The sequence below is a fragment of the Protopterus annectens genome, chromosome 8.part1 (assembly GCF_019279795.1).
Source record: "Protopterus annectens isolate FY-2018-M chromosome 8.part1, PAN1.0, whole genome shotgun sequence".
Classification (NCBI taxonomy): Eukaryota; Metazoa; Chordata; order Ceratodontiformes; family Protopteridae; genus Protopterus; species Protopterus annectens.
The window spans coordinates 293,521,666-293,548,308 of NC_056742.1; the positions used below are offsets into that span (position 1 = coordinate 293,521,666).

General features: G+C 38.9%; 1 protein-coding gene across 1 annotated transcript in view; it reads right to left on the reverse strand.

Moving 5' to 3' along the window:
* SLC7A9 (solute carrier family 7 member 9) overlaps positions 1-26,643 on the reverse strand; it is a 369,032-nt gene that overhangs the window by 166,287 nt on the left and 176,102 nt on the right. The window contains exon 7 of the mRNA XM_044081885.1: positions 10,862-10,985. Coding sequence (XP_043937820.1) covers positions 10,862-10,985 — 124 coding nt within the window. The remainder of the gene's footprint in view (positions 1-10,861; positions 10,986-26,643) is intronic.

Sequence of the window (26,643 nt, forward strand, 5' to 3'; positions counted from 1 at the left end):
ATGTCCCTGACTAACTAAATAATTACTGTTCCCTGACTACTTACTAAAGCAAGGCAAGCTGATATGTGATGAGTGTCTTACCACATCAAAAGCCAGATGATGTTTGTATCTGTCTGTCTGGATGTGTGAAATACATATCCTATCAGAAATCTTTCCTGTCAGATTCTAAAGTGCTACTGCAAGAGTTCCAAAGAAACCAGATGCTGGCTAGAAGTTGACATCACCTCTGGTCACCTGACTCTGGTACAATACACACACATAGCTTTGCTAAGAGCTGTGGCAGCATCTGAAAGGTATTAACACAATTTCAAACTTTCCAGCCTTCCAGGGTTCTCTGTTAAACATATACATTTGATCAGTTACAACAATACCATCTAATACACATGCATACATTCTTTCTGTCCAGCAAGACCTACTGTTGATGCATTTTTAACACACATAACGTTACAAATATATTTTTAACTCAAACATCTGAACAAATCATTGTGATAATCAAATAACATAAAATTCTTTACAAAACTCCAGCTAGCTATGCTGGCATATGTACACATGTACTGCCCTACTCTCCCTGGCACACGTGGCACTACCTCATAACATCACATAAGGTATAAATATGTATTTGTCAACATTTAGGGAATACTGTTTTTCCTGGTATTGAGCAAGAACAGAGCCAGCTTTTTGCTAGGAAGTAGTCTTTCAAAATTATTTTGAAGAATGGGAGGAAGGGTATTGACCTGATGGATAGAGATAAGGAGTTCCAGGCATTAGCAACACAGTACGAGTACAGACAATTCCTAGCAGATTTAATAGGTTTGTGGATATCGGATGGTAGTGATCAACTAGGAACATAGTTGTGTAGAATGTCATTTAGTGCTGGACAAGCAGATGGATTCTGAATACTTTTTCAGGTGGTAAGAAGCTGTGTATTTGTTAGTTGATGGGATAGTTCTATCCAGTTTAGGCTTTTTAGTGCTATACAATGGTGGATTCTGAAAGGGATATTTGCTGCAAATTTAACAACTTTGTTATAGCATTGTTCAAGTTTTGATTTATGTGATGCATGAAGGGTAGTAAGGATTGAAGAATCATAAAGAAGTGTGGGGAGGAGATAATTAGTGGCAAGACGTAGTATTGGTGAGAAAGTATTTGGCTGTATAAAGCATCCTTAATTTTTGATCAGTTTTTCTTATATGATTTTGTATATGGAGGCTGAATTTAAGATTATGATCCACTATCATCCCTAATAATTTGTTGTGAAAAGTGACTTCAGTGGTTATGTTATCAAGGGAGGACTTCAATGTTGTTTTTTTCATGGGAGAGGGATTTGGGAAAAAAAGTAGTTTTTTTTTTTTTTTTAGGGTTGAGCAAGAGTTGTGAGTTACAAAGCCAAGTTTCAGTCACTGTTAAAGTTTCCTGAGTAATTTTTTGGAGGTGTACCATGTTGTCAAATGTGCAAATGAAAGTGGAGTCATCTATGTATTGTATTGGAGAGGCCTGTTGCATGGATGTGTGGAGGGTATTGGTGAGAATGTTAAAGAGGAGGTGACCAAAGATAGAGCCTTGTGGTACATCAGTGGTGACTGGAAGGTATGGAGATAGGGTGGAGTTCCATTTTCCAGAATGATTCCCATTGCATAGGTAGCTTTTGAATGTTTGAAGGGAAGGTTGAGAGAGACCTAATGAGAAAAGTTGAGGAAAGCTAGTAATGTCTGTTGAATTTCTCCTGCAGTGGGATAATGTATGACATTTTCCAGAGAGGGAATGTGGGGTTCCTGGATTAACATATTTATAAGGATCGAGACAGGGTACACAAAGCTATTAGCTTTTATTTTAAGGTATTCACTTGGAAGGGCATCAACTGAAGTAGAACATGGTTTGAGTTTGTTTAAGAGTAGTTTTATATAGGATATGGGTACAGGTTTGAAGGTTAAAGTGGACGTGGTGATATGTGACTGCTTAGCAGGGCTAGGATTAGATGTCAGGGAATCCTTGATTAGATATAGTATACTATCTATGAAATATGAGTTAAACTGTATTGTGGTTTCAAGTGATCAGTTATGGGGAGAGGGGTTAGGGCTGAATTTTTGGCCTGGATGCAAGATTTTTTAATGGCTGTCCAGAATTTTTAGGGTTGTGTTTACTATTATTCTGAAAGTTATTATAGCATAGTTTTTTGACTTCATTTATTTGTTTTTTAGTGTGACTGCAAAGAATGCTAAACTTTTCAAGATAATGTGGCATTTTATATTTTTGCCATTCTTTCCCTGCTTTTTCTCTCTCCTGCATTAGTATTCTATTCTTTTTTGGATAGCCAGATTATATTACTTGTTTTTTATCTTTTCCTTCTAGGAGGTGCAAGACAATTTAGAATGTTCAGGAAAGTTGTACTGAATTTATTTTCACATTCATCTAAGGGGAGGATTTTTAGGAAGTTCTAGATGACAGATTAGTAATGAACATTTCTAGGTAAAACTTGGAAAGGTTGTGTGTTGTTTTATAAACATGCTGTTTAAGCGGATAGTTGTGGGATATCTGGTTGTATAGCTTGGGAGATGATCACTGAGACAGTCAGACAGTGTTCCTGAGGTGGTGTATTTGCTAAGGTCCCATACTAGGATACATTTTAATAAGGAGTTATGATGTCTTGCTATATAATGTGTGAGGCTTTTACTTATCTGTGTGAAATCAAATAAGTTCACTCTAGATGTACTGGGGTTAGAGTTTATGCCCAACCAACTGACATTCACATCACATCATATAGTAGTATTATTTCTTTGGGAATTGTTATGGATATCCAATGTAGGATATCTTCAAGTATAGCTGTATTGTTGTCAGGAGGGATGTAAAGAACAGTGATATATATTTGTTTATAATTTAATTGTTTAATTTCAGGAAAGTTGTAAAAAGCTCTGCTGAACTGAATTTTGGTAGTAGATGTATGATGGGAGGCTGGGGATATGATGCCTAAATGGACTCTATCCCAAACCACCTCAGATGTTGAAAAGACTAAAATATGATAATTCCTTGCCATGCTGGTAATCCTAAGACCTACTGGTGGACACCAGCAATTTGAAATGCTTGAGTCCTTCTGTGCAGTGGAAATCCATACATGACCCAGGAGGTGATCGGATATTGCTCAGCCTGTTCTCAGAGAGGGTGGAGAAATACTAACTTCAAACAGAGACATTGCCAGGAACTGAAAGGAAAACCTTGAACTCCTGAACTCAGCAGACATACCATTGTTAAGCATGGATGCAATATCAGAAGGAATTTGAGGGAGTGATTCCACTTCTGTAGATGGGGTTCGCTGCAAAATACTGGCACTGATGCAGAGTGGATGAGATCTGGTAAAAATGCTAACAGTTCTGAATACTGTTGAGATGTTGTGTTTAGCATACTTTGTCAGTACAGAGTACTGTAATGCCAGTGCATAGTCAGTATACATGAGTCTGGCAAAGATGGTACCCCTTGAATGAAAAAGTGGGGTAGTAGTCCCTATTTTCAAGAAGGGGGCAGGTGTATGTGTTCCAGCTCTAGAGAGATCGTTCTCCTCAGCCTCTTTGGGAAAGTCTGTCCCAGGGTGCTGGAAGGAGAATCAATAAAGAGGAGCAGTATGGAAACTAGCTGATTAATGAAAAGCAATTTGTATTTTGTCCTGCCTGCCTGCAGAAGAGAGGATCAGCTTGTTGTCCTTGTATAGGTACTGGCATTTTGTATATCTACAGAAGGCATATTATGGTATACCTTGGAATGCCCATTGAGAAGTACAAAATTATGGGGACCCAGGACTGTTGGTGCATGCATGCCATTCATTCACTGTATTTGTGGGGAAAGAGCTCCATGTTATTAGCATTAAGTTAAATATATTGAAGCTGGATTTAAGACTGTACCAAGGATATGTCATGTCTACAGTTTTGCTCATGATATTTGATTTTTATGAATGAGATACCAAGGTGCAGGTGAAGGTTGGAGAGTATTTTACTTAGGGAACATGAGAGTTGTAGCTTTGCTGTTTGCAGTAAACTGTAATCTCTGGCATCCAGTGTGTGTGTTTTTCTGCTGAGTGTGAAGCAGCTATGATAAAAATGAGCATCTGTAAATTAGAGGTCTTGGATAAGGTTGGATAGCTTTTCTAAGGGAGAGGATCATAAGTTGCCTAAATTGAAAAGTTTTTAAGTGTTTAGGGTCTTTTTCACAACTGAAAATAGAGGGGATTGGAAGATTAATTGGCAGATTGGTGTGGTGGCAGCAATTCACAGGAGTTGTACTGTACTGTGTTGTTGACAGCTGAGCCCTAGGAAGAAAATCTCAGTTTACTGGCTAATATTTGTCCCATCTTTACCTATTGTTATGGAGCTTCAGCTACATGGCTACTGAATGTCTATGACTTCGTACTAATGTACAAACAATTGTACACTTACCTGAACCCAACCAGTAACTTTCCACCACATCGCTAAAAATAGCCACAGAAATGGCCAACCGAATTCTTTCCCGAGGAAAGAATTTGCTGTTCTGCAGCTTTGGTATTCTTAGCGTTCGCTGAATAGTGTTTGATATCAGAACATTAGAAGTTTTAATACTTCGATGTTCTGATATAGACCCAAGAAAACATATATCAGATCTTAGTTCACGAGTTTTAAGTGCATTGTAATGTAATTATGTTAAATAACCCTAATAACAAGCTGACTACCTTAAAGCAACTTGTTTGTTCTCTTGTTCTGTAAGTTGAGCTCATATAAATGAATATTTAGTGGCACACAAATAAAAATCCCAGTAACTTAGATTACAAAAAAGAGAGAGAAAGAGAGAGATGGCTACCGCCTACTATGGTCAGTGACAGTGATACAAATTTCTCTGATATAGCAATTTTAGCACAGAGGGCTGTAAAAATTATATATGGGTTATCAGGTTCTAACCCAGAAGGTAGGCATTTCTTTGTTTAAATTTTTTAAAAGATTCTTTTTAGCCTCTTCAATAGCTTACACTCTGTGCTGTTTATCTTTTGTCATTAACCGTGAAATATTAACCCATTTTCTGAAGTACTGTAAAACAGTTATAGGAGATTTGAATACAGTGTAAGATGTATGTCTAGGTAGGATTGTCATTCAAATATATATATATATATATATATATATATATATATATATATATATATATATATATATATTTATATTTATATTATTCCTTCTCCCAGAATCTGCCCAGTGACTCCTCTACCTTCATTCAACTTGTTTTTTTTGCATTTCAGTGTCTGTACTGTCTGTTGATCATCAGCCCTCTCCATAGCCAGTTATTCCTTGTCACTGAGGTGAGGTTCATCTGGGAGAGGCCATCATTCAGACAGTGAGGCAGAGAGGATGGTCATACAATGGGATTCCAGTTGAGGCCATCTTCTCACTTCTGCAAAGGGCTTTCATTCTAGGCATCCTATTCCTGCCCCCGAAAGTATGAGCGATGAGCTTCAAACTCTTCACCATGAGGTTAAAACTGCCCACTGTAGAAACAGGTGTGCATGATTCTTCCCTTCTTACTAGCAGGAGAGAGTGGAACTTGCCCCTTCACTCATCCCCATCCCTCTCTGGCTTGTCCAGTGTGAGGGCTGCTACTTGAACCCCAGTCACCTAGAATGCAGTCAGGAATGTGTCCTCAGCTCCACAAAGCCATACTACCCAACTAACCATTTGTCTCACAGAGACTGACTAGATAAGAGCCATGGAAGCCCATTCATTCCTGTTCATGAATCCCAGTTGGCCCATCCATCCTACAATGGTAGCTTTCTGGTACTGTGGGGCAACCTATCCTGATCCCAGTGGAGTGACCCTCTTGGTAGCTTTTTTGAGCTGTATTATTGGATGCTGCCTGGGGATAGGCATGTGTCCACTTGTTAAATTTAGCATAATGTGTCTTTTCAACAATGAGGATGCATATGGGGGCCTCGATGAGAAAATATAACAAAAGACTATAGCTTTCTGAAAACATGTATGAAAATATTTGGTATTCCCGATCCTATTAAATTCATATGCACAGTTCTTTCCAAATGTGCCTCCTGTAGCATTAGGATTTGCACTCTGCCTTTATTTTTTTGTCTATACCAGTGAGATCATTCACATTCGAAGATAAAATGGAAAGTGTTGCCATTATGATAAGAAGTCATTATTCCCTCCTATTATATATGACAGCTAATGTGTCTCCTGCAGCACTGCTATTTGCAATCTGTATTTTTAACATAATTAAATATTATTTTTTTGTCTATACCTGTGAGACCATTCACATTCTAAGATAATATGGAAAGTGTCACCATTATGATAAGAAGTCATTATTCCCTCCTACTGTTATATGACAGCTTTTTTAAATCTCTGTTTCCAGCTTTCATGATGTATGAACCCAGTAATGTTTGGAAGGTTAATCCTTTATACTTTTTTATCATCCACATTGGAACCTATGTCACACTTTACAAGAATTTTGTTTTAATAAAAAACCTCAAACAAAAAAAATGAATACACCCCCAGAATACCACCATAACCTGTTAACTTAATACAAATACAGAAAACTAAGTAAATCTTCAAATAATAAAGTTTAATGCTTCTAAAAGGAACAATTGTCCCAAATAAACGACTAGTGACACAGGCCTTAATTAACTTACAATTTAGGTTATCCATGTGAAGACACATGTTATTGCCTGTGCTTCTACTTACACTAATTGGTGTTTGTTTTTTATCTTCATTCCCCTCTCAGATGGGAAAAATAACTTGCATACTTTTAGAAAACATTAACTTTTAGCCTTGAAGAAACCAGTGTTCTGGCTTTTTATTGCCTTATTATCAGCTTGTGTCCACAGAAATGTAAGAGAAAAAAATGTCCTCAGCTGCAGGCTTCTGATGAAAAACTGAAACATTTATTGCTAAAGGAAAACGTTTCATCATATTCTATGTGTTCTCTTATTTACTTGTTTCCATGTAAAACTTATTATTAGATTAAGCTAAGGATCTTAAACCAGACATATATCTGTGCAAAAGTAAGAGAAAACACATCAGCTATACATGTATTATGATCTGTGTACTTTTGCACCCATCCTTCACCTCAACAACTGAAGATTACAGCATATTAACTTAAACATGCTTCTGTCTTGGCTTTTCTCTCTTTTTGCATTGTAATGCCTGCATTTTTAATACAAAAAAAAAAGAAATAAAAAAGGCATCTATTTACATTAATATCATTATCACATACAAGAACAACTAAAAATTCTCTACTATAAAACATGCAATTTATACTGTAAAATGTTTTGTAGAAATACCATTAAGAACTGAAATTGTTTTACTAACAGTTAACTTTTTCCTTCTTCTTCCACTGCCATCAGTGTCCTACCAAACACTAATGACATGAACTGAGGCAAAGACATTTTAGTTCCTCACAAGTTTAACAAAGTCAACAAAACTCCACTATTTCTACTTTTTCTTTAACAGCCATATTTCAACAATGCAATTGATGCTTTGTAGGCTCACATTTATTTATTAATTTCTGTGTTGCTGGTTTTCTTCTAATTCATCCCCAACTTAAGATTCCAGTTAAATTCCAAGGTGCTCCCAATTATTATAGTCAACTCCTGTACTTTTCTATATCTCTTGAGCATTTTCCTGTAGAACATTGGAAAACTTTTCATTGACAAAGCCTTTCTGTATGAGCTTTATTATTGGAAGAATAAGAAGCAGAGTCCCATTGTGTATGATAACTCACTTTTTGTTTGACAAACTCTTGTATTTCCTCCTTAGCCTGTTCTGCATCAAAAAATGACTTTGATCCTCTAGAAAAAAATATTCTGAAGATGGCTGGATACAACAGCTTAACTCACATACCTGCCTCTCGACATTCCCTGATTGCTGGAATAAATTTGCTCTTCTTCCTTCTGGCATTCAGTGAGTAATCATTTTTCCACACTCTACTTTCTCCAACTTTTAGTACTTTGCCCTTCTGCCTCGGTTTTCTCAGGATCAACTCTTTCTGCTGGTAGGTTTGTATCTTTACTAATACAGGTTTTGGCTGCCTTCTCATGTCCAGGTTTGGAGCATACACATGAAGTGCCCTTTCAGTTAACATCTCCTACTGTGGAATACTGGTCCAACTGCCTATTTGTGCTTACATACAATTAATACAGTCTGCTCCTTCCAGTTTCTGTGGTGCAGCAGAAAATCTCAGGTTTTCCCTATGTGCTCTGTCCTCTAATTCTAACATTTTTTAAAACATCTCTTCTTGAACAATCTCATACTCAGCCAGTCTTTTCATTTTGACCTTTGATTGTTGCAGTTTTATCAGTGCATCTGTATATTGGTTTAAAGTTTTTTTCATTTTTCCAGCTTTTCATTACTTGAGCTGATGTACACCTTTAGCATTTTGTGTATTTTAATCAGCTATGTGCAATCACCTTGGAAATCCTATGATATCTTGAGAGCTTTTGATATAGTCATTAATTCCTTATTCAGGGTAATGCAAGTTTTCACATCCCTTCATCTCTGTAAGGGCAGCAGAGACTCTATGAGAATACAGCTATGCTTTTTCATCATCAGACTTTATTTAGTCTTGTCATTTTTGAAGTGGGGACAATCTGGAGGTCCCTATTTTCCCTATTCTCAGCTTGTATTTTTGACTGTTATTTGCCCACCTTCTTTAAAACAAAGCTATTTGCCTTGTAAATACCATGTTTGGATTACAACTCTTGGAGATGCCAATATGCTGTGTATTTCCCAACCATCCACTGACATTGACATTATTTTTGAGACAATTATAAAATATGGGAAGCATTTCCAATTATGTGTTAAACATTGATAAAACTACCATTATTTTCCTTTTGTATTAAAAGTATCTGCCATTCTTACTACAAATTTCATCCACTGAAGGTTTCTAATTCAATTACATATCTTGGTATTAAACTTTCTCAAAATGTTTCATTTCTGAAGGAAAATGTTTTGAGGGTGTGGGATAATATTAATTTAGAAAGATCTGGCCAACTGTAATTTCTCCTAATGTATAAAACATTGTTTAGAGAAAAGAATATCATACGTCAATTTTTTTACACTGCAAATGTTCCCTGTAACTTGCTATAAAATCATTATATAATGAAATCCATTCTTCTTTAAATGTTTTTGTATGGACTTAAAATGTTAGTAATAGTATAGGGAAAGTTAATGGTCCTTTCCTATAACTTGACTTGAAGATGTCTAAACTGTATATGCATTGTTCAATTTCTATATTTTAGGTCAAGCAGTATTTTTGTCATTTTTGTCAGAAATATTAACCCATTTTCCTTTTGGTTTCTTATTTTTAGACAACACAGTTGACAATCCTTTGAGGTATCTGACTTTTGCCTTTTCATTTACTAATCATCATTAAGGAAGCAATTGTGTAATATTTTCTAGTTAGTATCTACATCTATTTGTACTAAATAACAGTGATGTAATTTCTTCATTTTCCTGTTTTAATAAAAATCCACATAAGTGACCATGTTATGGATAATACATTACTACATGCTCAATAGATCTATACTAAGCACGGGCTACTGTCTGGCTAGTCTGCAATGAGTATTATCTTTATTTATTTATTTGACATTTATTTTGCCAGAAAGTCTGCCTGGGCATTTAGCATTACTGTCACCAGATCATTAACTAAAACATATATTCAAATTATAAACTGTAGGATTGTGAAAACATTTTGCTGATAATTGGCCAACCACAACTAGCTTCTGAATTTCCAAGTTTACCTGAAGGGCTCTAGTGCCACAAAATCTTCTAGATCTCCATATGGGACTGAAACTTGCCATTATTTTTGTCACAGCAAAGTGCCATCATTAAATGAACCCAACAGGTGTGACTTCAAGCCAAACATCTATTCATCTTCTAGTGCTTGACTTTGTACAAAGATACAGTGACCCCCACAGCATGAGGATTTGAAGATGGTTGGCAATCCTTGTGAAGGCCAGACTTTCGGACTGCAGAGTGCCTGAAGCCTGTACAGGAAATTCTGTGATTTGTGTCAGGAGATGGAGCAGGTGATTTACTGCTTCTGTGTTCCTTTTCTGAGGCTAATAACTGGATGATACTAATGGTCAAAGAAGGATGTCTCCATATCAATTTCAGAGTGTATTTTATTTCTGTCCTGCAGTCAGCAGTAAAGATTCCAGTGTTCACTGACCATCTAGTGAAAAGAATAACTGTGAGGGATCTTAACATTTCATCCCAGAAAAGAACAGTAAAAAACTCTTCAGGCCTGCACAGGTTCTACAGTCTAATTGGACATTTTCAATTCTCATTTGATCCTCAACTTTTATTGCTGGTGCTTTGTGAGTTACCCATGTATATTACAAATTTACTTGGACTCCTATTTGTTATCTGTGGAGATGTGTTGCAGTTGGAGAAGGGGCAGCATTAAACACATCACTTAAAATGTCTTTTGTCAGTCTAAATAGCCTTGTTGCTCTTAACCCAAGTATTTTGTATTTTCCCTGTGCTTTTACTTATCATGATAACTAGAATTTCATTACCTGGATGTTAATAGTTTAAAACCATATATTTCACAATTTCCATTTCTCTGAATGCATATGATCAGGTTCCAATTAAGCTGGAGCAGATGTAGATCATAGCAAAGCAAACAGTATTTTTTGTATTAATTCTGTTCTGGGAAGTTGCATTTAAGATCATTATCACCAGATAGCTTCCACCCTAGAAAAATATATTTATTGCTTTATAGGCTCTGTAGGTGGAAGTATGGTGTTTCACAGAATCTTGTGGAACACTTGCATGTCCCCTTGTTAAGAGGGTTATAAACACGAGCAATATCATCAAACACTTTAATAAAGATAAGAGACTCTTACCACTGCTACAGCTGGGGACTGCAGGAGCTCTTCTGCCGTCATGACTGTGAAGTATGCCGTATTCACCATGATATAGCAGACTGTGACCAGTGGAATTCCAATGATTATGGCAAGCGGCAAGTTTCTGCAGAAAAAAAGCTGTCCATTAAAGCATATGGTAGCAATGGCAGTGTGTTCAGCTCAGTTCATAAGTCAGGTGTGATTTATTCAGTTACAAAGACAGTTGTGAAGAAATAAATACTCTCACTAGTATGGAGGGCTATGATTGCTGATTAGGTTGGTAGCTGTAAGGAATACTTTTCTGAATGGGAATGCAATAAATAGAATTCACCATGAGAGTGAAGCATATGAGAAATGAAGCCTGTTTATTATTATTCAAGAATAAAAAAGTAACCTTATTACATTTGGCACCCACCTGTAATGATTTGAATTACATGTTTTATTTACCTGCGTGCAAAGCCATGAAATTATATCCTCCTATATTTTAAATCCTCTTAATTTAATTAATTAACCAATAGTATGCATTTCAATGTTAAACCTGAGTCAAGTAGTAATGATATTGCAATCATTTCTTGTATTCTATCTATATTGTCTTTGATAGTGACATTGCGTTTTGAAATGTCATTTGGTTGAACTCTTTGGGCTAAGAGGAAATTTCTATTAAAAAATAGCATCAAAAAACCTACAGCAAAAAATAAAAGAATCGTTCCTGTCATCAGTGCTGCTTCAGTAGGCTCTAATTAAAAATATACTAGTTTTCACTATAAATGACTTAGTTGTTTATTTTCTTATTCTGTGGGAGGGAGAGTCATGAAAGTATTGTGACTTTGTGACACCGTTTTGGTATTCAGCAACTGCCCAAACATGATACTGCGTGGTTCTCTAACATGAAGACAAGAAATTCTGCAGAGTGTGGGCCCCATGGCTGTGCTGAATGTTAATAAAGCAGTCTGGGGAGACACATACCTTGATTAACCATGTGCTCTCTCCCCAGAACCATCTCCAGGAAGGCATCTACACCCCAAATGATTCAAGAAAAAGCTTGGCTGTGCAAATCACCATGCTGTTCACATCATATCATAGTACTGAACACAACTAAAAGGTCATGGTCATATACCTACTACAACCATGGTGCAGCGATCCAGTTGGGTGGAGCCACTAGCCCCCAGGGAAATGTATTGGTGAAGAACCTTAATGGCACTGACAGCAGTATGGGGATTGTGGGAGTGAAGATACAGTATCATGGATAGATTTCACCTGAGTGCCTCAATGGCACAGATATCATTGCAGGGATGGAGGGACATTAGCCACTAGGGATACATGTAACTGAAGTGCCTTCATAGCAACAGCATCAGTACAGGGATGAGGGAGGCAGGAGCCACTAGACACCAGGGATAACTAATTGGTGAAGTGCCTTAATGGCGCCAGCATCAATATGGGGATCAGGGGGTGGGGCGCCACTAAACACTAGGGATACATTCAGCTTAAGTGCCTTTGTGGCTCTGGAATTAGCACAGAGATCAGAGGGTGGAGGAAATCATTATACACCAGGGGTATATTGAAATTAAGTGTCTTCACAGCACTATCATCAGTACAGGGATGGAGTGGGCTGGGGGGAATTACTAGACTCCAGGGATACTTTGAACAAAATTGTCATGATCGCACCCATCACTATGGGGATCTGGTGGTAGGGGGAAACACTAGCCACCAGGGATACATATAATGAAATACATTCATGGCCACAGCATCAGTACAGAGACTGAGGGTGGAGGAATACTCTAGCAATCAAGGCTCCTACAAATATGCCATAACAACACAACCTATTCTGGTGATCAGTGGTGTGTGGGAACCATGACAGGGCAAATGAATCATGGGTACAGGTACATGGACTTTTATGTGTGTGTGTGTGTGTGTGTGTGTGTGTGTGTGTGTGTGTGTGTGTGTGTGTGTGTGTGTGTGTGTGTGAGAATGGGTACTTATGCTTGTGGGAGACTGATTGTGAGGGAATGCCAAAGCAGCTGTTTCCTACCACAGTGTGTAGATCAGCAGTGATCTGCACATCTCATTGGTAATTGTGATTTAGAGACATGCAAATTAGCAAATAATGAGGTCTTTCCTCATTACAGTAAACATGTCTCTGAATCTCAGATTAGCTCATCGTAGGAGCAGGGCCTTTTTAGCCCAAGCTGTAATGCTTGTGCTAGGCCCTTTCATGAATCCCTGGGTGTGTGTTTTTGGTTATGGGTTACATATAATGATTTTACTATGTAGTTATGATATTCACTAATGTTAATAACAGCATTGGTGTCATTTATGCTATACTGTAGTAAGAATAATATTTAATCTTTCTATCTTGACTATAAATACTTATTACACAAAAGTAAGTTTACCTGAATCACTTTATTACATTTCCAGAGAATTCAAGACTGCACTGCTTCAAAATAAATGACCAAATACCTATTTTTAAATATGGCACACCAAATGGAAAATTTAAGCCTTAAAATCTTTTTGTGCTTGCTTGTTTTCACATTTTGAAAGCCAGTTTACCTTTTAGGCGGAAATCAGTGTTAAATTTACACTTCTTCATGAAAAAGTATTATTGGAAAATAACATGGACTATTTAATAATATTAATAGTCTGAGAGATGGTTTTAGTCAGTATTTCTAGCTTGAAACTCTTGGAGCATTGTAATATTTGCATGCCAGTCATTCAGTTTTGGCAATGTCTCAGAGCATATTTCTTAACTTCTTAGAGCCATAAATCTGGACAAGCCATAAATAATGGGGGGAGGGGGCAAAGGCCCAAAAACAGTGACACTTTTTAATTGTTGCTCTTACAAATGTAGAAAGTTGATAGAATAACAAGTTTGTATTAGCATCGATTTTCTGAATGGCATGAAGTCTGAAACTCAAATGTCTGTCATTATTTTCTGACTTTAACCCTCAAAACTTTGCCAGTGATTTGCCAAAAAACCCACAATTGTATGAGAAACAGACCAAAAATATGATGCAAAAATCTGTACATTCTGTGAGAATCTGTACAATTGAGAGGTATGTCTTGGAGAGTTCCTTGGCCAGGAAAAATACATTTATAGATCCTTATCAAAACTGGTACTTGCATTTGGATCTCTTATTTTTAAAAAAGAACATATAAAGTATAAAGCATTATTTTAATCTTTTTGCAAGTATTGTATCTTAAAATCTGAAATATGAACAACATACTCCATCATCATCAGCCCATCCTTTTTCCCATATTATACATGGGGTCAGGGTATCATGTTAATTGTTGCCATCTGTCTCAGTTCAATGCCACACTTCTGGCTTCTTCAGCACTCATGCCTTGCTGTCGTAGATCTTGTTTCACAAAATCCATCCACCTGTTTGCTGGATGTCCTTGTTTCCTATTTCCTTCTTCCTGTCTGTCCCAAATCTTCTTCACCAGATTGTCTTCTGCTTTTCTGCACATGTGTCTGAACCACCATAATCTGTTCTCTTTTATCTTTTCTGCAACTGCAGCTACTTTGGCGTCTGCTCTTATGTCCTCATTTCTTCATCTGCCCCACAGTGTGGATCCTACCACCCTTCTCAGGTACTTAATTTCCATTACTTCTAGCTTCTTCATCTGCTGTACCTTTACTGCTCAGGTTTCTGTACCATACAGTAGCACTGATCATTCTACTTGGCATTCTTCTGTCACAGACTACACATGAAACTCTATGCCAGTTGGCTGCAGCCCCTCTGATTCTAGCTTTGACCTCTTCATTCAGATGTCCCTTCTCCTCAACTACTCCTCCCAGATACTTTAAGCTATTAATCTATTCCGCTGTCTTCCTTTCTGTCTCAGTTCTCAGCTTCTTCTGATTTCCCCAATTTGCTGCCATTACCACTGTCGTATCTGTGCTTAGTTTCATCCCATGTGCCTTCAATTTTGCATTCTATTCCCTTATCCTTTGTGAAGTTCTTACTCAGAGACTGCCTGTAATGCCACATCATCTGCATACAGCAACTTTGTTCATCTGTTCACTCTGACCTGTTTGGTAATGTAGTCCATCACCAGTATGTACAGCAGTGGGCTCAGAGATGAATGCTGGTGCACACCCTCTCCCACTGGGAACCCCTTTGTGAGGCCAAACACTGTTTGCACTTGAGTTACTGTGTCCTTGTACATAGTCTCCACTAATTCTACCAATGTTTCTTGGACTTCAAGCCACTGCAGTACTGCCCAAATCAGCTTTCTTGGGACCTTGTCATATGCTTTCTCCAAGTCTGGGAATATCCAGTTGGACTCTTTCCTCATATCTAGCTTCTTCTCGACTATCTGTCTCATGGCAAATTTCGTGTCAATTGTGCTGCATCCTGATCTGAATCCGAACTGCTCATCTCCCATCTTACATTCTTATTCTGCATATCCATTTATCAGTCACCCTATCCAGAACTTTCATGCAATGTGACAGGAGTCTGATACCTCTGTACTGCCCACAGTTGTGGATGTCCCCTTTGTTCTTGTACAGTGGCACAAGTATGCTTATTCTCCAGTCATCTGGGATATACCTTTCTCTCCACACTGTTATGAGTACCCGCAGGAGCCATTTCTCCCCTGTCTCACCCAGCGTCTTTATCACATCTGCTGCAACCTCATCTGTGCCTGCTGCTTTCCTCTGACTTTCCTATTCTTACTTCTTCTAGGGTAGACTCCTTCTTCTCTCATTGTGTCCAGTTTCTGGGGCAGTATAGCGTCTGTGGGGTTTTCTTCATTCAGAAGCTGTTGGAAACACTCCTTCCATCTGCCTTTGATATCCTGTGGACTGGTGAGCAAGTTGTTGCTGGCATCCCTTATGAAGAGTGTCTAACTATCTTTATCTTTCTGTCTTTGCCTTGCAACCTGATGTAGTTTCTTTGTGCCACCTACTGGGTCACTTTCCAGTAGCTGGTACAGAGCCTCCAATGCCCTATTCTTTGCTGTTGCAACTCCATTTTTACCTTCTTTGTTAGCCGGCCGGTATTCCTTCCTAGCCTGGTCGGTCATTTCTGTCTCGCTCTTTTTCCTGCACTCCTTCTTTCTTTTAATGACTTCCTGGACTTCAACATTCCACCACCAATGTTCATTATGTACCTTATTTCCATACCTGGCTCAGCCACATAGCTGTTCTGTATTCCTCACACATGCTGTTTGAGACACTGCTATTATTCTTCATCTCCACCTATTTCCTCCTCTAATTGAGGTGCTAGAGTTGTGAGTAATTCCTGTAATTCCTTGAACTGTTGTACTTTCTCTCCAGTCAACTTCCAGGTTTTCAGCTTGGTCTCTGTTGACCTTAGTGCCTTCTCTGACTATTTCTTGCAGCTGATTGTGGCAACCAGTGGTTTATGCTGTGGGCTGGCTGTTTCACTGGAGAAGACTTTGCAATCACTGATTCGATGCCAGTGTCCTTTGTTTACTAGGAGGAAGTCTACCCGAGTTGCATGTTGGCCACTCTTGTATGTGATGTTGTGACTGTCTCTCTTTCTGAACCATGTGTTGGCTACTATCAGGCTATTTGCCAGACAGAAGTCTAGAATGTCCTCTCCTTCTTTATTCCTGTTGCCCTACCCATGTGGACCCAGGCAGTCATCATATCCTGTTCTAGCTGTCGTAATATGTGCATTCAAGTCACCCATTATCAACACCAATTTATGCTGCCCTGCTTTATCTAGTAGGTCCTGCAAATGCTTTCTGAATGCACTTTTTTCCTTACTATAACATCCCTGCTGTGGGGCATAAGCTGAGATTATGGATGCTGCCCTATCATTAGTTGGAGTCGGATTGCTTTGAGTCTGTCACTAATTCTGATGACATCTCTCACTGCCTTCTGAAGCCTCTCTCTCTCATCACAATTCCCACACCTTTTCTAGCCTGCCCTCCTCCTGAGTAGTAGACTCTGGATTCCAAGCCACATTCATAGGTTCATAGGTTGGTAATAGGCTATCGGCCCTAGGGCCTATACAAGCCTAGCCATAACAATTCCCTGGCTATTTCTTCCCACACTATTTACTTCCCTGGACCCCTGTCTAGCAGGGTGACTGATGTGATCCCCAGAGTGAATTTCCTTTCTCCCATCCAATCATCAAGGTTCCTTTTGAAGAGGGCCAAAGAGGTGCTCTGCTTGACATGTATGGGCAGTCTATTCCAGAGTCTGGGGAGTCTCTGGGTGAGGAACCTATCCCTCCAGCATGTTTTGTTTATTGTGATGACAAGATTTAGATCCCTGGAGCATGTGGCTCTGAGGGATTGGGATTTTTTTTAAGTGTAGCATGTCCAACAGCTCTGGGTTTGACATGGCCTTGTATGTTAAGCAGAGATTGCCTCAGAGTAGACGATATGCGACAGAGTATAGCTGGAGTTTATTATGCTAATTATGGAAGAAGAAGGTGGCACTGTGCTCATTAGTAGCTTTATGTCATCATCAACTCAAGTATGGAATGGAATCCACGTTTGGGTTTGCTGCTAACTCAAAATTACACCACCGGTACATTCTGGTCTCTATTTCTCCGGGTTCTCAAAACATTATATATACTGCTCGGTTAAGACAATTCCACGAGCCTTTTACAGTTCATTATACATTTAATTCTGAAAAAAACACCTGTCTAATCAAGTGTTATCAGGGTGAAAGTTAATATGAGATGTTGAAATCCTTTGAGACAAAATTGTTAAATTACATACCAAATGGAGAATGGATATGTTAAAATATATGAAACGGTATGTATACTAAATCTCTAAATGCATAATCCGGTGAACCATGGGAGTGACAGGATGGATAAAGGCCATAATACTATAATTAATAAGGACATGTCCATTAAAAATATCAGAATAATGAAACCAGATAAGGGTAGTGGAGTGGTCATATAGGACCATCAGATTATTACATTATATGAATGCCATGTTATTGGGAGAGATTATACCCCATGATAAGGGTCTTGAGTGGTTAGAAGAGCAGTTGTGTTTTGCCCCATGTTTATAAACTTCATAATGACTTATTGACTCAGTCAGTTATGTCAATACTCAATTCTATACACACATCAAGTTTTATCTTCATTTTGGCGATTTGTTCATCATTTGGAATGGAGAACAATGTCCACCTTTTCTAATTCTTATTTACACTTTGATATATACATTTATTACAAAATTTATTACAGATATGTATTAGTTAAATGTATTACACAACATACTATTTACACATTAGCATACATAAATAAGTAAAAATATATCATGTTTTGAGTTGTAACTTGTGTTCTGAAGAAGTCCGTGGAGGCAGACTAAACCTGGTCGACGCAAGTGTTGTGTTGTATTGTTCACAATAAACTACTATTTGGATGATATAATTGACCTTGGATTATTCATATTTTTAAGAGACATTGGATTTATTGTGGAATATATAGCTATCAGCAACCTCAACTACGATTGTGTGCTTTCCCTTCCTACTGCTGTATTGGTTGTGTATGGTTCCTGGTTTGTATAGCTGGAGTTTATTAAGGCGGTCAGCATATGGCATCTGCTTTAGGCCTGTGATTCTTTTAGTGAGCTGCCACCTATGTGATAATTCACGGGTACATGTTTTTTCCCAAAGGGGATAACTATACATTTCTTGGCATTGAGCTTGAGCCCATGGCACTGACACCAAGCATCTGTTTCTGTAAGGCCCTTTTGTAGAGTATCCACATCATTTGGGGATTCAATAATGGCTCCCAGTTTGCAGTCATCTGGGAACTTTGTTAGCCAGGGTCCCTTAGTGTTGGCCTGTACTTCAGGGAAGTAGATGCCAAACAAGAGAGGTCCCAGGACTGAACCCTGAGGTACTCCACTTGTCACTTGTCTGGAGCTGGATTTGGAGTCAGATACTTTTATAGTGTGGGTTCTGTCAGTAAGCCAATTGGCAACCCATCAGGTGATGTAGGGATTAATGCCCAGCTTAGTAAGTTTATCTATGATTCCAGAGTGGGGGATGGTGTCAAAGCCCTTGGCGAGGTCCAGATAGGCTGTGTGGACTGCGTTACCCTCGTCCATGGCTCTGGAGACTGATTCAAAGAAGTCAGTAATGTTCAGCAGACAAGATCAGCCCTTCATGAACCCAGACTGGGTGGGGTCCAGTGTTTTAAGGTTGCCAGTGTCTTTGTTTGTAAGTTCCATGATAGTATGTTCCATGGCCTTGCAAATCAGGCTCGTCAGACTGATGGGGCGGTAGTTCCCGGGATCCAAGGTGGATCCCCCCTTGTGGAGTTGGATAACTGTAGCTGTGCGCCACTCAGTGGGCATGAAGCCTGAGATGAGGGTATGATTAAACATGACACTTAGGTGAGGTGCCAGTTCATTTTGTAGTTCATGTAGTACACAGCCCGGGATGTCATCTGGTCCCATGGATGCAGTATTCTTAGCTTGGAAAGTGCGTTTTTTACCTGTGTGGCTGTTATTACCAGAATTTGGCAATCTTTCAGTATTGAGATGGGCCATTTAGCAGGCGAGAGGGGGGTGAAGTTGGCACTGAATCGATCTGCCAGGATATTGGCAATATCCCTGGGATCAGTATATTTAATGCCATTCTGTTGTAGCTCAGAGCAGATCTGAGCATTGCCATTTAGATTCTTGACATAGTTATAGAATACCTTGTGGTTGTATTTGGAATCTTTGGCAATTTTATTTTTGTAACTAGCTTTCGAGGATTTTATGAGGGATCTCACCTTCTTACTGAGGCTGGTAAGGGAGTTTTTTGCACCCTGGAAGTTTCCTCTTTTCTGCAACAGTTTTTTTTCTTTTGTTGTAAAGTTTGTTTATGGCAGGCGACCACCAGATTGGCTTCCTTTTTTTGGAGGACAGCATCTTGGTTATATTTGGGATGGCACGATTCATGCATGAGTGGATGTGCTCATACAGTGCCTTAGTGTAGGACTCAGCAGTCGAACTTTCAGTTCCCGTCTGCATGGGTGTCATGAAGCCTGTAACTTCTGACTTGAGTAGCATAAAGTTGGCCTTGGAGAAGTTTTTTTATGGAGGTTTCCTTACTGGGTTGTGGGGGGTGGGATGTGGATGTTAAGGGTGATTAGCTTATGGTCTGACCTGACCAACGAGGGGGTGACCATAGGTGTGGAGCATCGATTTCCCATGTTGGTAATGACTAGGTCTAAGATATTGGAGCCCCTGGTGGGACTATGGATTAGTTGATCCAGGGCATTGGAATTTATGAATTCCAAGAACCGTTGGGCAAAGGTATTGGTGCATGAATAGTTTTCCCAGTTAATGGCAGGGTAGTTGAAATCACCCAGTATTAGGGTGTTTGGTTGTATATTAATATTTTCCAGTATGTTTAGAAAGGTGTAGTGAGAATCTTGGGGCATGGAGGGGGATCTGTAGCAAGCTACAATTTGGATTGCAGTCTTACCTAGTGTTAGTTGCATCTGGAGAATTTCAGACGCATTGTGTTAGGCAACTAACCTGGTGGTGTGAATATCCTTGGTGAATATGGACACTACTCCACCTCAGTGTTTCGATCCTGGTTTGGTAGCCGAAAAGTGTGGTAAAAGTTGTAGCCTGGTATTGCAGGGGTGCTCTCTGGAGCCTTGAACAAGGTCTCAGTTACTGCACAGATATTGATGTTCTCCATTTTTAGGAGTGCCTTGAGAAAGTGCATTTTGAGGTTTAGACTTCTAACATTGAGTAGCATTACCTTCAGATTTTGCATGCTTGTACCAGTTACGGTGGTGGTTTTGTCCTTTGAACATTGCCTAAAAAAGGCACTATAGGGGTGGCAAGAGCCTTAGCCAGTAACCTGAATCCCAGGGGCGACAGGTGCAGACCATCTCTGGCAAAGCATCGTGGTCTGTCAATCATGTCGTCCCAGGCAGACAGATACTGGATCCCCTTTGAATGACACCAGAAACTTAGCCAATTGTTGAAGTCAATCATTTTGTCCTTATATTGTGGTATCATTCTGGGCGAAGGCAGGATGCTACTCAGGGCTAGGGTCATACCTGCCTGGGCCACATGATCCGAGAGCTCTTCCATGTCTCTTTTCATGTAGTCCAGGGAGGCACGTCTCAAGTCATTCACTCCAACATGGACAATGACAGAGTCATATTTGTACTTGTTGTGGAGTGACTTGAGTGCATGAGTTATGTGGCGGATCCTGGCACCCGACAGGCAACTCACGGTAATTTTCTCCTTGTTCAGCCTGGTGAGTGGGACATCAGTGTGCCTGACTATAGAGTCACCTATGACTAAAGTGTTAGGTACATTGTCTTGCCTTAGGGGCTGTTGCTGGGTGGCACACTGGTGTTGTGAGCTATGTGACACTTTGGTTGTGATTGGTGTTTGTTTGCATTTCAGCTTCGGAGGTCCTTGTTGCTTGGGCAGGTTACAGTTAGGGCCTCTGCATATGTGGATTTAGTGTTGCTATGTGTGGGTGTTGGTGGTGTGAGTTTAGAAGGGCTATGTGTTGCTTGAGGTGTAGTGCGGGTGTTAACCTTCTCCTCTTGACTGTCTAGCACAATCTTGGGTGGAGAGAGCGTTGCTTCCAGTTTGGCTATGTAAGTGCATCTCTCACAGGTTGTAGTGTTGGGTGGTAGGAGGAGATGGTTGTCTGTGTACATGAGGAAATTGCTGCATTGCCCCTGTTTGCCCAGATTCACCAAGTGGACAGGAGAAATCAACGGAAGCTGACCCTTGCACATGCCTGGTTTGGTGCTTTTTTTTTTTTTTTTTTAAAGCACAGAAGCTGTTTTCCCTTACCTTAGCAAGGTACTTTGCAGTCATAGGCTGTTTAGTGCCTATGATTAATTTCTCCTTATTAATTAGGAGAGTTGAGTGCTTGTATCAGTTTAAGGCTTCCTAGTGCTTTCCAGCAGGTATTAGAGCAAGTACTAGTCACAGGGATGCTTAAAGGTAAGATGAAAAAAATGGTTTATTCTAAACACTGCAGTGTGCACTAGAGAAGGTAGATGTGAAAGTAGGTAAGTTTTACCTGTCTAAAAAGTTAAGTTTTAGTGGAGAGTCACTATTTTTAAAACAGCAAGATAGATTGAAAGGGGGTGATCACTTTTGTATTCCGGTACTATAGAATACAGTAGAATGGCCAATAAATTTAAATAGTTGAAGGGGAGTGATTTCACAAAATGATAATTTTGTGCTTATTCACGCAAGCCAATGAAAGCAGAGAGGAAATGCTGTACCGCCCTTCCATCTTGTATCTTGGATCCATTCTCCTCCATATCATCATGTCATGTACTTCCAAGCTGCATCCCGTCAGTGAATCTACATTAAGTGTAGCAATTCTCAGTTCATGTTTGGCAGGTTGGTTGTTTTTATGTCCAGCTTTTGCTCAACAGAGCTATCCAACTAATCCAGGCTGGGCAATTAGACACCGGCTGGCCAGTAGCTTATTTTGGTCGTTATGGCAGGCACACACTAGCCAGTAGGGGCACATACACCCCTCCCACCATTAGCATGGGTCCCTGACATAGGTTGGAGTAGGCCAGTCCTCAACCCACTTATCACTGGTAACTACCCATGCCCATTTTGGCAACATTATTCAATATGACCGAATCACCTGGAGCAATATTTTACACCGGGAGTGGCTAGCTCTGCCATGGTGTGCAGTCTGTGATCCGTGTTCTCCTATCTTGAGGATACTGGGAACCACAACAGATGCCCAAAGCAGTTGGTCTGTACAACTCTTTCCCCTATAGGGCATCATGCAGAGTCTGTGCTGTTGCCTATGATTCCATCCATTGCTGAGTTTGAGATGGAAACACTCAGCATGTTTTTTGGAGGTGGAAAGAACCCCACAGAGACATAGGGAGAACATCCAAACTGCAAACAGGCATGGCCGGAGGACAGGATCAAACCTTTTACCTTGTGCATGGGAGGCAAAGACCTTAACTGTTATGCCAACTGGCCTCTTATAAAGTCATGTATAAAGTGATCCTTTTTTCTCTGTAACTTCTTTGTAATCTTTGCAACTCTAATGGGATATTTCTCCTCAGGCATCTACTGTAAAAGGGTGTATGGGCTTTGTTTTTATCAAAGGAATGAGATGCAGAGTTTCCTTGCTGGCTCACTGTTTCTTGGCTAAACAGTTCTATGTCCTCCATAACCCAGTTTGTATCCACAATGTCTTTGATCCATTAAAAAAGAACATTCTAAATACAGCTGGATCTAGCAAATTGAATCTCACACTTGACTTTTGACATCCCCTGACTGCAGGAATAAGCATGCTTTTCTTCTGCCTGGTATGTAGTGAATAATTATTTTCTAGAAACACTCTGGTGTCTCCAATATTTAATATTTTTGTTCTGCCACAGTTTTCTCAGGAGCAGCTGTTTCCGATGGAATTACTTAATAATCTACTTAATAATCTGGTTAAATAAGAGTTACCACATCATTATTAATTTTATTTAAAGTACATAAGGTTTATATTATTATGACAGCTACTAAGTAGGGCAGGACCAGCTCAAATGTCACACTGATGGGAGAAGGGATGTGAATTTAACATGTATAACAGTAACACTTTGTTTTACAGCACAATAAACCACTCCCTTGCCTGATAAAAGTATATATATAGTTAGAAAGCTTGTGAGGAAAGTGTTACTCTGTTATTATTTTTGTTTTACTTGAATCACTTGTCTGTGTACTAAATAAAGGATTTTTGACTGGAAACTGACTGCCTACCCCACTTGGATTACTTTTGAATACTTAGTAATTCTGTACTACATTTCAAATTATATATTGTTTATTATTCTTTTGACTTGGGATGAATTTAAGTTCACTACTTCTACTTTCATTATCTGATTTATATACAGTGATTAACTAGATACAAATGGATTGAAAATCTTCCACACAGAGAAATTTCTTACACTGTTTTATTTTCATAAAATTAAAGCCATCAACTCCTTCCACTTTCTTAGGTATAGCACAAAACCTTGGGTGTTGTCTGTTTGCTCTAGTCTTCTACTTCTTCTGTTTTTTTAATCATTTCTTCTTCAGAAGACTCCTGCTCTGCCAGTCTTTCATTCATTTCATCCTCTGATTTCTGCCATTTTATCCGCTAATCTGAATAGCTGCTTAAAGCGTCTCCTATTTTTCTAGCCTTTTATTTGACTTTATGTATTCCTCCACTGACTCACTTATTATAAGCATCTCTGAGTGCATTTGATTTATTTTTTCCTCTAATTATTGGAAGACATTTCCTCTACCAAAGCTTAAAGTGGAATCGCTTTTTGCTGATCAGCTTGCAAAGTTCTTCTTAACCAGAGTTTTTTTTTCTTTTTCTGGTTGATTTTGTATTACTTTTCTGAATGTCTTCATTACCAACATCCAGGCAGTATAGTGACGAATCAGTAAATGACTTTTACTCAAATTATTGATGTTTTCTGTCCATTTTACACCGCTATCATTTTTAACCTGCTGTTCAGTGTGTAGCGATCCAGGAACCCCACTCAACCTGCAACTTTTTGATTTTGTTTAGCAGGATAGAATTCTGTTTCTGTTTCAACATAACCTTAGACATGGCTGCAGAACATTTAGATCCTTTGGGTCATTTTCAGATTAATTTGTCACTAATGAAGATATAGGTCTTTTTATATGTGTACTTTTCATGGCTCTTAAGAGGGTCTCTAACTAAGCTGATCTTGGTCTTCTCCTTTATAGGTTATTAAATAGTTGTTTAAGGTGCCAAATGCTGGACTAAAGGCTGTTTGACTGTTGGGGATACATTTTTATATAGGAAATAAATCAGTGGTTGATAAAGTTTCCTTGTGTCATAGAAATGTGAATTGGGAGGAGAAACATTGATGGATGAGAGACTAGAGTATGAAACTATTCCCCTCAATACTGAGCCAAAAGTGGATCCACTTTTAATATATATACATAGATAGATACAGTTTTTAGAAAAATATACAGCTAAATGGAAGATAATAAGCATTTCTCTGATAGGCATAAATGGATTGGTTAACAGGATGATTTGACCTTAAATAGTGTCCAGATAAATAGTTCAAAATGATATGATGAACTGGCTTGTTTCCAGATCATGACTGTTCTGCTGAATACAGACTGTCTAATATGTCATGGCTGCAATACTTTGACACAAACAATGCAAGTATAGTTGTATAAGTAAAATTAACTTAACAGCAGATGTTCAAATAGATCACTGTTGTATTAGCATAAGCTATATTGGACATCCTGCCACAGATTGGACCAGTCAGCTAATTTAGGAAGCTTAGGACACCTTTCATTTGCCCTAAACACTGTACAGCTTGTGAATGGCAGCATAGAATCAGTGTCGAGTGTACCAAAATTTCAGAGCTTGAGCCATTCCACACCCTCACATAAAATAGCAAAAAGCAGGGGAATGGAGGGAGGGTGTGGTTACTGCAATATTCGATCAAAACAAATACGGTAATGGTAAGTTTACTTAACAAAACTGTACTACCTTCATCATTAGATCACAGCTGCATAAGACTAAGCTACATAGGATGAATTCCAGAGCTTAGAAAGAAAGGGAAAAATGAAGAAAAAGTATCAGAGTCTAGGAACCCCTGGAAAATAGTCCTAGCAAAGCCTTCTCAGGACATTGAGAAGGAATCTGGTTTATAGTGCCTGGTAAATGTGTTTACAGATGACTGTGTTGCTGCCTGTAGTATATTTCTAGAGTCTTCTTTCTAAAAAGCCTCAGAAGTAGCCAGAGCCTGGTAGAGTGGGCCCTGACTTTAACTGGAAGTGTAAGTTAGTTATGGTGAGAATAACAAAAAGCAATAGCACAAGACAGACATTTAGAAATTCTGTGTTTTGACACTGATTGTCCCTTTTTCTTACTTTCATAGGAAATAAATAATTGATCAGAAGTCCTGACCTCTTTTCATTTTTATGTCCTGTCAATGTAATACCTGAGTTGCCTGTGAATATCCGGATTAGACACAATTTTTCCCCTCATTATTTTGGTTCTGGGGAGAAAACAGAGAGATAAATTGCCTGATTCAATATAAACTGTGAGACAACCTTGGGTATAAAGGAAGGATTGGTTCTCAGTGTTATCCTATGTCTGTGAAAGATGAGATAGAGTTGATCTGTCATAACAGCTTGTAACTTGGGTGCTTATCTTGCAGAAATCAGAGCAATTACACATTTTATTCCAAATAAGAACTTCAAATAGCCTCATGAGCAGGTTCAGAAGGAAACAGTGTAAATTTTAACAGTACAAAAATAAGGTTCCAAGAAGGAACCTGGCTGCCTTCTAGGTGACCAGATATCTAAAACCCATTTCAAAAACTGTTTCACTTGAGGTAGGATAGAAAGGGGGGAATCTAAGGACAGACATCTACAGATGCCTTAAATGTGAATCTTGATAGAACAATAAAAAAGGACAGTGGATGCACAAATACTGAGGAACCAAGGAATCTAAGCCTAGAAAGGGTCCTGGTTCCTTCTACTTGCTCATATATAATTTTTTTAGTAACAGGTTTCTTTTTCCTCCTTTAATACCTGCTACACTTCCTCAGACATAAGGTGTCTGATCTGAAAGCTAATAAAAATATATTATCAAGGCAGTCAGCTGAAGAAGTTGAAGGTTGAGGTGCATCAAACAACCTCTGTCTTATGTGAGTAAGTCATTTATGTGAGAAACATTGTGATAATTCCTCTTAGCCATTTTTTAAAAAGGGAGGACCACTGATGCCTGGGCCAAAAGGGAGTAATCACAGTTATGCTTTGAGAGTCTTTCTGCATCTTTAGAAGAACACTGGTTATCTGATGAAAGAGTGGAA